At 31.5% G+C, this 15,629-nt stretch overlaps 2 protein-coding genes and 1 long non-coding RNA gene across 3 annotated transcripts; 1 reads left to right on the top strand and 2 right to left on the bottom strand.

Annotated features, from left to right (window-relative positions):
* Nucleotides 1-1,328: 1,328 nt before the first annotated feature.
* LOC128396729 (uncharacterized) lies at nucleotides 1,329-5,577 on the bottom strand. Its single transcript, XR_008326848.1, has 3 exons — nucleotides 5,334-5,577; nucleotides 1,595-1,851; nucleotides 1,329-1,451 (listed from the first exon to the last, which is right to left on the bottom strand). It is a non-coding gene; the product is annotated as an uncharacterized LOC128396729 (long non-coding RNA).
* Nucleotides 5,571-8,885, top strand: LOC128396728 (glutamyl-tRNA(Gln) amidotransferase subunit A, mitochondrial-like). Its single transcript, XM_053357338.1, has 3 exons — nucleotides 5,571-6,243; nucleotides 6,392-6,736; nucleotides 7,498-8,885. Exons 1-3 carry the CDS (start codon nucleotides 6,042-6,044, stop codon nucleotides 8,673-8,675), a joined length of 1,725 nt encoding a protein of 574 aa, XP_053213313.1. The 5' UTR covers nucleotides 5,571-6,041; the 3' UTR covers nucleotides 8,676-8,885.
* LOC128396730 (homeobox protein 13-like) lies at nucleotides 8,771-14,738 on the bottom strand (the record flags this gene model as incomplete). Its single annotated transcript, XM_053357339.1, has 6 exons — nucleotides 8,771-9,448; nucleotides 9,747-11,252; nucleotides 12,892-13,165; nucleotides 13,236-13,263; nucleotides 13,682-13,874; nucleotides 14,162-14,738. Coding segments are annotated over 6 exons (2,772 nt in total), but the record flags the coding sequence as incomplete, so codon positions are not given.
* Nucleotides 14,739-15,629: the final 891 nt, after the last annotated feature.

Below are 15,629 nucleotides of genomic sequence, written 5' to 3'. Positions count from 1 at the left end.
ATAAAGTTGATTGTCTCAACGATATCAGGATAATCTTTGTGGCAACTTGAGACTTGGAAAAGATCATCTTATCCATTGGTCTTTATTTTATTTTTCTTATTAAATTGTTGACAATTAACTAACACACAGTACAAAGCTATTAATCAATTGGAAATTTAATCAGGTAAATTGTTTGGGAACAATTTAACAATCACTATGTTGTGTCATTGATAAAAAGGTAACAAGAGATTGACCAAAATCTCAGATGAATTGATTTTTTTTTTCATCAACAATTTAATCCAATTTAATCTTTACCATCTAATTGTCAATGATTTATGATTGGTAAACAATCAAACTGTTAAACATGATTAATTTTCATCTCTAAATACAAGCTACAAATGTTATTATTCAATTACAATTCATTCATGAAAATCTATCCCTTGTTCAGAATCCAAATTCAATCCAATTAGCTGTTAAAAAGTTACTCTCATGAATTTTGATTAGCCATTTATCGTTATTAACATTTATTCAATTAACATTTCCAAATTAATTAGAACAGTAATTAACAATCAATGTATACAAAATAATTATTTCCATTTGGATTCATCAAAATGTAAAAGAAAAAAAAATTTTCGTTTCTGTTTTCATTCATCAGGAAAACTCATCAATGGGAAAAAAATCTTCTCAATTTGGTGAATTCATTTATCATGAAAGTCTCAATAATTTACACCATGTAAGTCACGTGCTTTTTTATCTATAACATTTGACACCTTCAGGGGAAATTCAGTTTGATCATTTTCAGTGTGATTATATTGAAACTCAGGATGTAAGAAGATTAATTTAATATTTAAGACGAAATGTAAAGATGTAAATCTTATTCATGTTTTTATGTTCTTTTCTCAGTTTCAACTTACCTTTTGTTGCTCATGATGTTTTCTGTCTTATTCTGAGTACTCAGGATGGATGAACTTTTTTTTACGTTAATGTATATATGAATTCATTACTTGATTGATTAATTCTGATGGCTTATTTTAATTTACTATCTGCTAATTATCAGGGAAATAGACTCACTTAACCAATGATTAATGCAAATTCATAATTGAATTTTGTTGTTATCGAGGAAATAAAAAAGTGAGATGACTTTTTTTCCGTCTCCATGTTGATGATGGTGAACAGATAATTCTGATGATGACGTTTATCATGGTTAATCGGTTTTTCTGAGACTCAATTTTAAGTGTCAGCATATTTGGTGGTAGTGATGGTGATGAGGGTGAAACTGGGCTGGTGAAAAAGTTTTTTGATTCGAAAGAACTTTTTGTTTCTAATTCTTTTTCTCGATGTTTCCGGAAATTTTCATCGTCTTTTCTGCTACGTTTCATGATTATTGATAAACTAAAGCTAATTCGTTTAAAGTGTTTTCTTCCATGCAAAGAATTGGAAAAATTTTCTTTATCATCAAAGCGAATAAAATTCTAGAATTGTAAGAGAGCAAAAGAATATAAAGTTCTGGGAGGGAAAAAGTTCTCAGTGAATATTTGGTTTATATTCATTAGAGAGAAAGATGAAAATGGGTGAGAATCTCTCTCTCTCTCTCTCTCTCTTTCCTCTTACCCACCATGTAAATCTTATCTGAGCTTCCATGTAATCAGATTGTGTATTTATTTGTGAGTTTGCATATTACATGAATCATAAGATTAACTATAGCAATCTAATCATGCATGGAAATAAGAGAGTTAAATCCAATGAACTCACTGAGAGATGAAAGTTAATCAACACCTCACTCCCTCTTTACCACCACCACCATGAACCCCGATTACCATTAATAATATATACTTTTGTGCTGAAGTTGTTGTTGTTGGTATTAACAGTTACCTGAGATAGAAGGGAAAAAAAGCAAAAAAAAAGTTCAGTCTAATTCCATTGAAAGACTTACATGATTTCATTTTATTCATATTCTTATACAGAGAATATAATTCTGAGAATTTTTTTCCTTCCTTTCCATTTCCCTCTTTCTTAAATGTACTAATCATAATCATGATGATACTAAACAGTTTTTCTTGAGACTTGTTATCCAACAATAACAATATAATCTGAGTTTCACCAACAGAATTATTTTTTCTTGTTGTTCAGTTTCAATCAATACTAACATGGTGATAAAAATAATACTAATAATATCATTTAGCAGATTGTTTTTCTTGTCTTAACAATTACCTTAACTAAATATTTCATCAGTAAACACCAACAAAACATGATCATCAAGATGAACATGATGATAATCAAAATCCCTGTGAGTAATTCATGGTAACCAACTGATAAACTCATGATTACGACCTTGAATATGTATCAATGGTGAATCAATCATCATGTATACTGTATATTTGATGATAACATCATTAAGCTCACCATGAGTGAAATATTATTTAGGTTGATTGTTTTGCCTTGTATACAATTCAAATTGTTAATAACAATCAAAGGACAAAATTATCCCAAGGATTGATAAAGATTGACCAATGGTCAGTGTTAATGGTGATATCGTAAGTATAATTGTCATGATCATGTTGAAGACCAACAACTAACTATTATTATTATCATCATCTTTTTGGTCAAACTGGATCTCATTCATTTAATATCTCAATACATTTGAACATCTCATTGTATTGACAATACAAATGATTAGCTAATTGTAACCATTGAGAGTTAATTGGAAATTAAATTATTAATATATCAACACTTTTTTTTTCTTGTATCAAAATCATATCAGTTAATCAAAGCTAATTTCTCATCAATAATAATCAAATATTGTCTTATTGACCATTACTCTGAATCTTAACCTGAAATATTTAGACCAAACAATTTAGTGATTCATCTGATTTATTATCAAGAAAAAGAGTAATTTGAAAATTTAAATTGCTACTCAATGAAATAGTTAATCAAACTGTCAGTTTATATAATCAAAGTTTTACAACTTTTGAAAAGAAAGAAAAAAGAATCTAAAAAAAGTTCTAATCTAAATCAATCATATGATGACCATTATCATGATAGAAATCAACTGGATGATGAAGATGATGAGGGAAAGAAAAGGTCATGAGTTTACATAAAAAGTTTAGTTTCGAAAGTTTCAGTTCGAGAGTTCGAGAATTTTTTTTTCTTTCCCCTGATCTATAACATAATCAACGAGTTTCATGAAGTTTCTACGATTTTTTGTTCACAACAAAAAGAAATTAGAAATTAGATTGATTTGAAAATTGAAGGTAAAAAAATTTCTTCATAACTTTCACCAGAATTTATATTGATTCTTATATATATAATTGATACATCAGGTTGTTGACATTAGGAAGTTTGATTTTGATCAATTACAACAGGAAGTTAATCATCTTCATCATGATGATGATAAAACTGAACCTTAATCTAGATACATATGTAATATTATCGGAATGAATCTGAATGATGATGATGATTATACTTAATGGTTATCATTTCAATAGATAAGTAAAAATGATCAACTGATTAATGTTTATTACCAATATTTATGATGATTAATAATCAGATAATCATTATCATAATCAAAATCATCAACCATATCAATATAATTTGATTAGTTAAAAGTTATTAGCATCATCATCAGCCCACTTTACTATAACTATTGTTATTAATAGTTGATTCAGTTTCTGATATTTTTATCTCATCTGAGACACATTATCATGATGATGATAACAAATAATAATAATAATAATCATATGATGATGATGATGATGATGACACTATGATTACCTGGTTAGTTTAATGTCATTAAAATGTCATCATCATCATCTCATATTGTTGGTCATCAAAAAGCAACTTTATCAATGGTTTATCCTTAAGCATTTGGTAGCATCTTCATTCAATTGTAAAGGAATCATGATGAATGAATGAAAAATATTACATGTTTATGAGTTTAGAAATTTTCATCTTCATCATCACTGATTGTTTCAAGATCATCATCATCATCATGGGAAAAAAGGGATGATTACACAAGTCTGATGACCACCATGATGATTGATCATCTTCCAATTGGGTTGGATTATCATTTTCATTCATTTGAATTCTGCTGATCAATTTTAGATTCTCATGGATTTATTATATTCAATAGATATTTTCATCTTCCAGAATTCAATCCAGAACTTTTTTCTTCTTCTTCTTCTCCTTCCATTCACTTACAATCATGATATTCCGTATCAAAGTAAATACAATTGATTGTATTAACGATAATCAGGTATTCAATAAATTAATGATGATTACCATGAAAATTTTATCGCAATTCAGTTGGTAAATAAAAAAGTAATCATGAAATTCAGTACATATTAAAAAGACTGATGAAATTTTCATTTCCCATTTGAACAAAATGAAACATAATCTTTAGAGCATTCAGACTGTGGACTTTGAAAGGATTTTCATGATAAATTCATGGAGACAATGAATCTTTGTTCATCCTATTTTCTTTTTTTTTCACTTCTTCCTTTGTTCTGAACTTTACTCTGAATAAAATATTCAGAATCAGAATCAGAATCAGAATTTAATTTTACTTTAGTAACAATTTTCAGGCTCTTATTGATTTCTGATTAAAATTAACTTGGATTCCCCTTTAATCAATTAAACTTATGTTTAGCTTTCTGATTTGGAAACAATTAACTAAATTAACAAGTTAATCAATTTAAGGTTTTAAATTGCTCGGGTTTAATTGTTGTGGATACTTTGATTATTATTTAAAGAGAATGGGAAAATTTTAGTTACCATTTAAACTGTTTTACTTTGGAGGTTAATTAGCCAATTAAGATTTAAATTGTTGATTAAAGTTTCTTTAATTGTTATCAGTGTTTACAATTAATCATCATCTACACGGTTCATGGTTAATCAGTTAATCCGTTTCAACAATTAAAACCTTAAACAATTTACCTTATCTTATCAAACCTGCTGGTTAATATCTAGATTAACGGATCATCATTAGCTGATGTTTAGTTAATCATTATCTTAATTGTTGTTGATGGTAAAATCTATATACAGTTGATTAACTTGATGGACAATCAATTTTTAATTGTGATTTTAATTTATTTGTCTTTTTTTTCAATGGTTTTCAAAAAATTGAAGATTTTGTTTTCTCAGTTTTTTTCCTTCCTCTTTAATTAATCAAAGTTAATTAACCAATTTGAACCCTTTAATTAACTACCACACATATAAAATGTACTATTTGATTGTAAACACTTGATTAAATCAATAATTATCACCAGTTTGTATTGTTATCAATTAATCAGAAATTGTTATTATCAGATAATATTAATCACTCTCAGTTGGAGGTTATAATTATATTACTTATTTACCTTTGATTGTTGTTAATTGTTGTTGTTGTTGTCTTGTTGTTTTAATAATTAAATGTCTTCCTTGCTTTATAATCACAGGTAGTTAATTAATAACAATTGGGAAATCAAATCATCACCATCACAAGTAAATAACAATTACAATTGATGAGACACAATCAAAGTTTCATCAGTTGATTTGATAAGTGTTGTAATTTATTTGAACATCTGATTAAATCATTTGATTTTATTGATATCACGAATCTGATAATTAACTGGTGAGAGTTAATTATCTCACTAACTCTCTCATTCTCTCTCAACAATTAGCTTTAATTGTGACCAACAATTGAATTCAAGTTTCAGAATAAAAAGAAAATATCAACTCGATAAATTGTCTTAACCTCCCATTAAACATTAATTATCTTCTACTTTAATGGTTAAATAAACACTCTTCTTCTAGCCTTAATTGTGAATGTTAATCAGTTTTAATTGTCGCAATTTAATAAGTGAAAATAAAAAATTTGTTTTAATTGTGAATTTAATGTAACCTTTGAACTTGGCGGTTCCTCTCGTTTCCATGGTTACTTAGTTTTGTTACCAACACATTTGAAGATTTGTTTTTATTTCTGTGATTAAATTTGTTAATATTTCTAAATTACTTTTCGTTAATTTTTTGTTTAATTAGTTAATTGTTGACAATCAGAATTAATTTCTGCATTTTCACTCTCACTAATGGCTACATCTAGTAATCTATTATCTTCCAAGATAAGTGATGTACATAGACTATTAGTTTCTGGTAAAATTACTCCAACCCAATTATGTGAAATTTGTTTAAAGCGAGTCAATCAAACTAAACAATTAAATGGTTTAATTACAATTACAGCGGACGAAGCAATTTCTCAAGCAGAGAAATCTAGTCAACGGTATATATCAGGTGAGAATTAGATTCACATTATCCTAAGACGAAGAAGAAAAAGATTTTAAATCTTGATCAAGGTTTAGAATCCTTACTCTATTTGGTTCTAAAAGTTTAATTGTTCTCTCTCTCTCTCTCTTATTTTTATCCTTTACCTGGTAATTAGGTAAACAATTAGGAGTCCTTGATGGTATACCGATTGCTGTTAAAGATAATTTCATGACCAAAGGCATAAAGACAACTTGTGCATCGAAAATGTTGGAAAATTTTATCCCACCTTATTCAGCGACTGTAGTTGATAAATTAATCGAAACCAATGGAAGCCTTTTAATGGGTAAAACAAATTTAGATGAATTTGCCATGGGATGTGGAGGAGTTGATTCAATTTTCGGTCCCTGTTATAACCCATGGAATTCAGGGTTACCCTTTCAAGCGATTGACCCAACAAATGATAAGATTGTCCATTCAAATGAAGAGAATCATGATCCTGATGAATGGTTCATAAGTGGAGGTACTTAAAAAGAATTTAGTGTAAAACCGCAGAAAATACTCTCAACAATTAAGTACAATTGTTAAGAAAATTTGTTGCCTTAGCAACAAAGAAGAGAAGAAAAGAAAATCAAGATGACTCATCAACCGGAATATCAGCGGCTTTTAATCAACTCTTTAGGTTAGATTAACTCAGCGCTTTAATCTCTCTATCATCTCTTATCTAAATCTCTTTCTCCCTCTTGACCTTCCGTGATTCTTATTAATTGGATTACCAAGACTAAGATAACTGGATTAATTTTCTCTGTCCACTTCTCTTTAATCTACCGAAGGCGATTCCCACCTATCTTAACAATTTTCTCTTGCTTATGAAAATCTTTCTGCGAGCTCATCATCTTTTCCATATGGGTTCATCTTCTCTCTCTTTCTCTTTTACATATCAACCAATTAATGCTACTCTAATTAGAGCATATTGAGCCGCATCTTTCTATCTCCTCTTCCTGAAGATTCACTGGAAAAAGAAAACAACAATGTGTTTCTGGTTCCAAGAAATCGTCGGCAACTCATCATAGTTTCACATATTTCCTCCATATTGCAGGCATCATTTACTTTCTTTCTCTTTCTTTTCTTGATTCACTTTCTTTTTTCTTAAAGGATGTGAAGAGAAAAAAAAGAGATTAAAAAAAGAACAAAAGCAAATGATCTATCTCTTCATTACTTAGATAATTGATATTCATAATTTGATTTCTTTTCTCTCTCACTCTCTTATAAATATTCTTTTAGGTAGTTCTGGAGGTTCTGCTGTTGCTGTTGCATCAGGAATTGTTTACGCTGCACTTGGTTCGGACACCGGTGGTTCTGTAAGAAATCCTGCCGCCCATTGTGGTATCGTCGGCTTTAAGCCAAGTTATGGAGCTTGTTCCCGTTATGGTTTGGTACCTTTAACCCATTCCATGGATACGGTTGCGATAATGGGTCGAACCGTTGACGATGTTGAAATTGTTTTCCAATCTATCCAAGGTTGGGATGTAAAAGACTCAACCAGTTCAAGGAATCATCCGTACAAACCTCTGGGAACAGAATTGCCCATTAATCAACTGACCATTGGTTTACCCGATGAGTATCTTCCTGAATTTATATCCCCAGAGATTCAGTCACTAATCAATTCAACTGTTAACCTTTTAAAATCTAAAGGCATCTCTGTGGTACCAGTTTCACTTCCCCATACACCTTATTCATTATCATGTTATTCTGTTATCAATCAAGCTGAAGTGGCCTCAAATTTTGCCTGTTACGATGGTATTCAGTATGGACATCGTTCGAGAAAAGTACTGACCACCTCCAAAGTGAACAGTAAAACATTAACCAAAGAAACCAGGACAAACTCAACGTCATCACTTTCATCATCACCTTCATCATCATCATCATCATCTTCTTCTTCTTCTTCTCCTTCTCCTTCTTCATTATCTTCATCAGAGATTGAAATTAATTCCCCAGACAATGAAACCTTTGAGAATTTCATTACATCATCAAGAGATGAAGGTTTGGGTGAAAAAGTGAAAGGTCGAATCATGGCTGGAAATTATTTCCTTTTAAAAGAAAATTATGAAAATTTTTTCCTTCGAGCTCTTAAAGTTCGAAGATTAATTGTCAATGATTTTGATAAGGTTTTCAATGACCAGAAAATTGATCTACTTTTAACACCGGTCACTTTAACCTCTTCTTGTACATACTCGGAATGGAACCGTAAAGATGCCATCAACGAAGACTATTGTACTCAACCTGCAAACTTGGCCGGACTTCCGGCCTTAAGTTTACCTTGTGCCCTTTCAAAGTCAACAAATTTACCTTTAGCTTTGCAAATAGTTGGACCTCGTTACAAAGATAATATTGTCATTGCCTTTTCGAAATTCCTTGAAAGTTTATTATCATTTCCTCGATTAGTTTACAAAGGGGATTGATGATTATCAATGAATAAATAGTTACACGAAAAGAAGAAAACAAAAAAAAAAGAAAAGGTCAAAATTTGTAGACCCACTTGTTGAACACCAAAAGATAAGATGATTTATAAATGAATGTTTATTTTAAAGTCTTTTGTGTGTAGAAAACACATATAGCATTTTAGAATTGATAAAATACAATCTGAATTAAAGATGGACAATAGAAGCTAATCAATTGTTTATACTTGATTAATGATTAGAATGAAGGTATAACCATAACAAGAGGACTTGATTGTGAAGATGATCATTTAAAAGGAATGAAGGTCATCATGATAAAGATCAAAAAAGTAGAGAGATGATTTAATTTTTTGTAGAGATTAAAAGTTTTGCTTCATTGTTGTTTTTAGGCCTAAGAATGTCTTGGAAGATGAATGAAGATGAAGATGATGGAGATGCAGATGAAGATGAAGATGAGATGAACTGTGGTAATGAATATCCAGAAGTCCAAAGGTTTACAAGTTGTTGTTATTGTTGTTGTTGTTGTGTAGAGTGAGAGAGAGAGGAAGAGGGAGAAAGGAAGATGGTTAAAGGTGAGAGATGCTAATTTCGATAGGGTTTACAATAAGAGTATCGGTGATTCATATGCTGAGAATATGATCCTGAATGGGAAAAGCGTTTCAAACATTTTTTACATTGAAATGGTTTCTCTCCTGAATGAAGTCTTTTATGTTCAGTTAAATGGTGTTTGTGTTTAAATGCTTTACTACAAACATCGCATTTGTGTGGACGTTGTCCTGTTGTAATAAGACGGAGAGAGAGAGAGAGACAGAGAGAGGATCAGGAGAACGGAGGTAAAAAGCCAGAGAGGGAGAGAGGGAGAGAGAGAGAGAGAGATAGGAAAAGTAGGTGGAGAAAAAGAAGAAGAAAAAAATTAGTAACATGAAAAAGATAGAAAAACAAGAGAGAGAGAGAGAGAGAGTAAAAAGATATAGATAAATGAATGGAATCATTTGTATTGAAAGTTTCTTTCTTTCTTTCTTTTTGATGATTGATTGAATTTAATTGTAATCAATTAGAAAGTAATTAACTTACCGGAATGTTCATATTTATGTCGAGCCAATGAGCTTGATTTGTTGAAGGTTTTCTCACATTTATCACAACTTAAAATGGTCTCAGGATGAGATAAATCAACCGGTGAAGTTGAATTGATGATCGAGATGAGGCCACTCATCGGCACTGATGATGGTAACGGTATCATAGATCGTTTTCTTGGATGGTGTTGATACTTTGATTGTTTTGAGAGTTTGTTTGTTTGCAAACAAATATTACTTTCGATATTATCAATATAATTACAATCAAAAGTTAATGCACTTTCCATTTCACTGGTATTTCGATTATTACTGTTCACTGAATCTTCATCACTGACCATTGGTCTTTTCTTGAATGACAAATCAGTTGGAACGGACATGAAAGTATCTTTTTTTAAAGATAGATCAAGTGGTGCTTCGAAACGATCAATAAAATCATCATCGAAAATTGATTGTGAATAATCAAGCGAAGGTAATAGAGCGACTGATTTATCCTCGTTGTCATTATTACAGGAGAGGCCACTATTGACATTAATGTCGTTTGAACGATTCATCCATTGATTGTTGACAGTGAATATGTTGAAAGGGTCAAATGGATTGATGGAAAGTTGTTGATGAGCATTTCCATTGATTAGAGATGGAATTGAGTTGAACAGGGATGATTTTAATTTAGATAAACTATGAACATTATTTAGGGTTCTCTGAGATTCCAGCAGAACCTGAGCAATCTCGGTGAAAGTGTTATGAAACGTTGCTGTGGTTGGTAAATGGTACGGTGGTAACGTATAAGGCGGTAAATGGTACGGTGGACATTGGTACGGTGGTAATTGGAACGGTTTAATTTCCTGTGGGGAACAAGTTGGCAAATGGTTAATGTTTTTGTTTACATTGTTGTTGTTGTTGTGGTTGTGGTTGTTGTTTGTAATTAAATTGTTATGTTGTTGTTGTTGTTGTTGTTGTTGAGAATGAGAATGATGAGAATGAGAGTGAGAGTGATGATTACCAAGGTTTGTGTTGGTAAAATGATGGCTAAGATTGTTAGCAATTAAATTGTGATGATGATTAAGAATATTGTTAACAGCACTAGGAGAAATTAAATTGCCATTGACACTACCATTAGTTGAGGTATTCATTATACTGTTATTATTATTATCGTTTACATGGTTAATATTGTTGTTGTTTTTGTTGGTGTTTTGGTTGTGATTGTGGTTGTTGTTGGTGGTGTTTATGTTGGTGTTGGTGTTGGTGTTGGACACTTTGAGATTAACTTTGAAACATTTTTTACTTGTTAAATGTGATGAATATGATCCAGAGTGGGAGAAACGTTTACCACAGTGGGAACATTGGAAGGGTTTATCACCTGAGTGGATTCTTATGTGTTCCTTGAGGTGATGTTTGAATTTAAAAGCTTTACCACATTCGGGACACTTAAATTTACGGTTTGTAAATGATTTAAATGTTGTTGTTGTTGTTGTTGTTGTTTCCATGATGGGGTTAAAGGTGATCACAACTGTAATTTAAATAGAAATGGTCAAAGGTTTGGACAACCAGGTGATCTAGTAAATAACTTTGGTCATCTTTTGGGACGAAATTAAAAACAATAAAAGTAAAACAATTGATTTTATATGAGAGGATGAGGAAGATGAGAAGGAGGGTTATGATGGGAGGTATATGGAAGGATGAAAGGGAGCAGAAGATGAAAAGAGAGAGAGAGAGAGAGAGAAAGATAAAGGAATGAAGATGAAAGAAGATGAAAGAAGATAAGATAAAGAAAAGTAAACAATCAAAAGAGAATTTTTTGTTTTTCTATCACAGGTCAGTTTTCATTAGAAAATGAAACTTTTTTCAAGAGAATCAACAATCTAATCCTTTTGGTGTCTTCCTATTCCTCTTCTAACTAACGCCATCTATTTAATTCTTACAATTAAAAGTAATTTGATTCATTTGGTTAACTTGATCTAGTTAATTGTCGCAATTTCATCATTTTACAATTTGTCATTTTCCATTTGACTGAGAAGTTTTTTTTTTCCTTTCGAGTTTGTGTTAAAATTGTTCATTTACACAAACAATTTGATTGTTGATCTTAATTGTTTAGAAGGATTTTCTTAAGTAAATTGTGTATGTTAACATGAGAAATCAAAGGTAAATAAATTATCCCTTTTTCGGTGTCAACATTTATAATCCACTTTCAAAGGGATAATCTTTTAATTCAATTAATAACTTTGAGGTGCTTCATGTTACCTGTTTGTTAACTTCCAAAGAGTTAATTGTTAATCAATATCAGTAGATTATCCCTCGTATTGTTTAATGATATGTTGTGAATAAAGGAAAACAATTAGAGAGAGAGAATATGTAATCATTGTTGTTGATTTAATTTAATCCAGTTCTTTAATTATGTTACAATTTGGTGTTTATGGCAATTGGAAGCATCTTCAATGTCAAATTTTGTCTTTTTTTGTTTGTTTCTTTGTTTTCGTTGCAAGATAATCAATCTAATTTTCTTGTATTAATACAATCATATGATTTATATTATTTTTTTTTTCTCTTGTATAACAACAATAATAGTAAATAATAATAATACATAATAATAATAGTTAATTATATTGTAATAATTAGAGATTGTGTAGGTTTGTGAAAGAAAGAGAGAGAGAGAGAGAGAAAGAAATTAATTTGGACAGTATTTTAGAATTGATAAAATACAATTTGAATTAAAGATGGACAGTAGAAGCTAATCAATTGTTTATACTGATGATTTGGATGAAGGGATAACCAGAGGGAGAAAGAGAGAGAGACAGAAAGGGGATTTGATTGTAAAGATGATCATTTAAAAGGAATGAAGATTATCATGATGTTTCCATGGTGGAGAGAAAGAGAGATGATTTAATTTTTTTGTAGAGATTAAAAGTTTTGCTTCATTGTTGTTTTTAGGCCTAAGAATGTCTTGGAAGATGAATGAAGATGAAGATGATGGAGATGCAGATGAAGATGAAGATGAGATGACCTGTGGTAATGAATATCCAGAAGTCCAAAGGTTTACAAGTTGTTATTGTTGTTGTTGTTGTGTAGAGTGAGAGGAGAGAGAGAGGGAAGAGGAGAAAGGGAGAAAGGGAGAAAGGGAGAAAGGAAGATGGTTAAAGGTGAGAGATGCTAATTTCGATAGGGTTTACAATAAGAGTATCGGTGATTCATATGCTGAGAATATGATCCTGAATGGGAAAAGCGTTTCAAACATTTTTTACATTGAAATGGTTTCTCTCCTGAATGAAGTCTTTTATGTTCAGTTAAATGGTGTTTGTGTTTAAATGCTTTACTACAAACATCGCATTTGTGTGGACGTTGTCCTGTTGTAATAAGACGGAGAGAGAGAGAGAAGATCAGGAGAACGGAGGTAAAAAGCCAGAGAGGGAGAGGGAGAGGGAGAGAGAGAGAGAGAGAGAGAGAGAGAGAGAGGAAAGAAATTAATTTGGACAGTATTTTAGAATTGATAAAATACAATTTGAATTAAAGATGGACAGTAGAAGCTAATCAATTGTTTATACTGATGATTTGGATGAAGGGATAACCAGAGGGAGAAAGAGAGAGAGAGACAGAAAGGGGATTTGATTGTAAAGATGATCATTTAAAAGGAATGAAGATTATCATGATGTTTCCATGGTGGAGAGAAAGAGAGATGATTTAATTTTTTTGTAGAGATTAAAAGTTTTGCTTCATTGTTGTTTTTAGGCCTAAGAATGTCTTGGAAGATGAATGAAGATGAAGATGATGGAGATGCAGATGAAGATGAAGATGAGATGACCTGTGGTAATGAATATCCAGAAGTCCAAAGGTTTACAAGTTGTTATTGTTGTTGTTGTTGTGTAGAGTGAGAGGAGAGAGAGAGAGGGGAAGAGGGAGAAAGGGAGAAAGGGAGAAAGGAAGATGGTTAAAGGTGAGAGATGCTAATTTCGATAGGGTTTACAATAAGAGTATCGGTGATTCATATGCTGAGAATATGATCCTGAATGGGAAAAGCGTTTCAAACATTTTTTACATTGAAATGGTTTCTCTCCTGAATGAAGTCTTTTATGTTCAGTTAAATGGTGTTTGTGTTTAAATGCTTTACTACAAACATCGCATTTGTGTGGACGTTGTCCTGTTGTAATAAGACGGAGAGAGAGAGAGACAGAGAGGATCAGGAGAACGGAGGTAAAAGCCAGAGAGGGAGAGAGGAGAGAGAGAGAGAGAGAGAGGAAAAGTAGGTGGAGAAAAAGAAGAAGAAAAAAAATTAGTAACATGAAAAAGATAGAAAAACAAGAGAGAGAGAGAGAGAGTAAAAAGATATAGATAAATGAATGGAATCATTTGTATTGAAAGTTTGTTTCTTTCTTTTTGATGATTGATTGAATTTAATTGTAATCAATTAGAAAGTAATTAACTTACCGGAATGTTCATATTTATGTCGAGCCAATGAGCTTGATTTGTTGAAAGTTTTCTCACATTTATCACAACTTAAAATGGTCTCTGAATTGTATAAATCAATCGGTGAAGATGAATTAGTGTTTGAAATAAGGCTACTTGCTGGTGTAATACTAGATTGTAATTGTTGATTATTGTGATGATGGTGATGAAGATGATCACTATTCTGGTTAGATGATGGTGATTGGCAATTTGAATCATCTAAAGGATCATTTTGTGAACGAGCTGGTGAACTTTTAACACTGTTGTTAGTTGTAGTGTTGTTGATTGTGTTTAATTGCGTCGGTGACATTGGTGACATTGGGCTACTTTGTTGACTCGAACAGGGTGAAGATGAGGTTGTTGGTTGTCTCTGGTTCTTGGGTTTGGGTTGTTGTGGTGTCGTTGGTGCTAATGTACCTTCAACCGGAGATGCTGATGATGGTAACGGAATCGGTGATTGTTTTCGTGGATGGTGCTGATGATTTGATTGACTTTTTATCTGTCCAATTGGTGAACAATTTACTTGTTGTTGTGTAGGTGTTGTAACTGATACCTGAGACTGTGATTGCAGTGAAATTGGTGATGGAGTAAATTGTTGATTTCGTTGTTGTTTCTGGTGAAAATTAGTTGATGATTGTTGATGATTAGTTTGCTTAGTACGTTTACTTGATTGGAAACAAATTTTACTTTGAATATTATCAATATAATTGCTACTTCCACCACCACCACCACCGAGTTAATTTACTTTTATTTTTACTGGTATTCTTATTATTGGTGTTGACTGAATCATCATCATCACTGACCAGTGGCCTTTTCTTACATGACAAATCAGTTGGAACGGATTTAGATGTATCTTTTTTTACAGATAAATCAAGTGGAGCTTCAAAACGATCAATAAAATCATCATCACAAATTAATTTACGATTATTAATCAAAGGTAATACAGTAATTGTTGTATCACCATTGTTATTATTACCACTACAGGTGATGCCGCTATTACCGTTATTATTTGACCGGTGGTGTAGATTGTTAATCTTTGAGTAATTACTTATATTACTGTGATTGTTGTTGTTGTTGTTGGCACTGTTCAAACAATCAATTGTATTGTTGTTGTTACGATGATGATTGTTGGTGTTGATGTTTTGTAAATGGTGATTTAAATGATGAGCGTTGCAGTTACCATTAATTATGGTGGGAATTGCAGTAATTGTAGTGGACAGGCTTGATTTTAATTTAGATAAACTATGAACATTATTTAGGGTTCTCTGAGATTCCAGCAGAACCTGAGCAATCTCGGTGAAAGTGTTATGAAACGTTGCTGTGGTTGGTAAATGGTACGGTGGTAACGTATAAGGCGGTAAATGGTACGGTGGACATTGGTACGGTGGTAATTGGAACGGTTTAATTTCCTGTGGGAACAAGTTGGCAAATGGTTAATGTTTTTGTTTAC

The sequence above is a fragment of the Panonychus citri genome, unplaced genomic scaffold (assembly GCF_014898815.1).
Source record: "Panonychus citri isolate SS breed McGregor unplaced genomic scaffold, ASM1489881v1 Contig00027, whole genome shotgun sequence".
NCBI lineage: Eukaryota > Metazoa > Arthropoda > Arachnida > Trombidiformes > Tetranychidae > Panonychus > Panonychus citri.
The sequence above is the reverse complement of the archived record's forward strand: the minus strand, read 5'-3'. Positions and strand labels throughout refer to the sequence as shown.

Bases quoted from the DNA above. Each gene is read 5' to 3' on its own strand.
- LOC128396728 (XM_053357338.1), top strand. From the start codon at position 6,042: ATGGCTACATCTAGTAATCTATTATCTTCCAAGATAAGTGATGTACAT. The intron at 6,244-6,391 runs GTGAGAATTAGA...CCTGGTAATTAG, and splicing joins TAGTCAACGGTATATATCAG to GTAAACAATTAGGAGTCCTT. The intron at 6,737-7,497 runs GTACTTAAAAAG...ATATTCTTTTAG, and splicing joins TGAATGGTTCATAAGTGGAG to GTAGTTCTGGAGGTTCTGCT.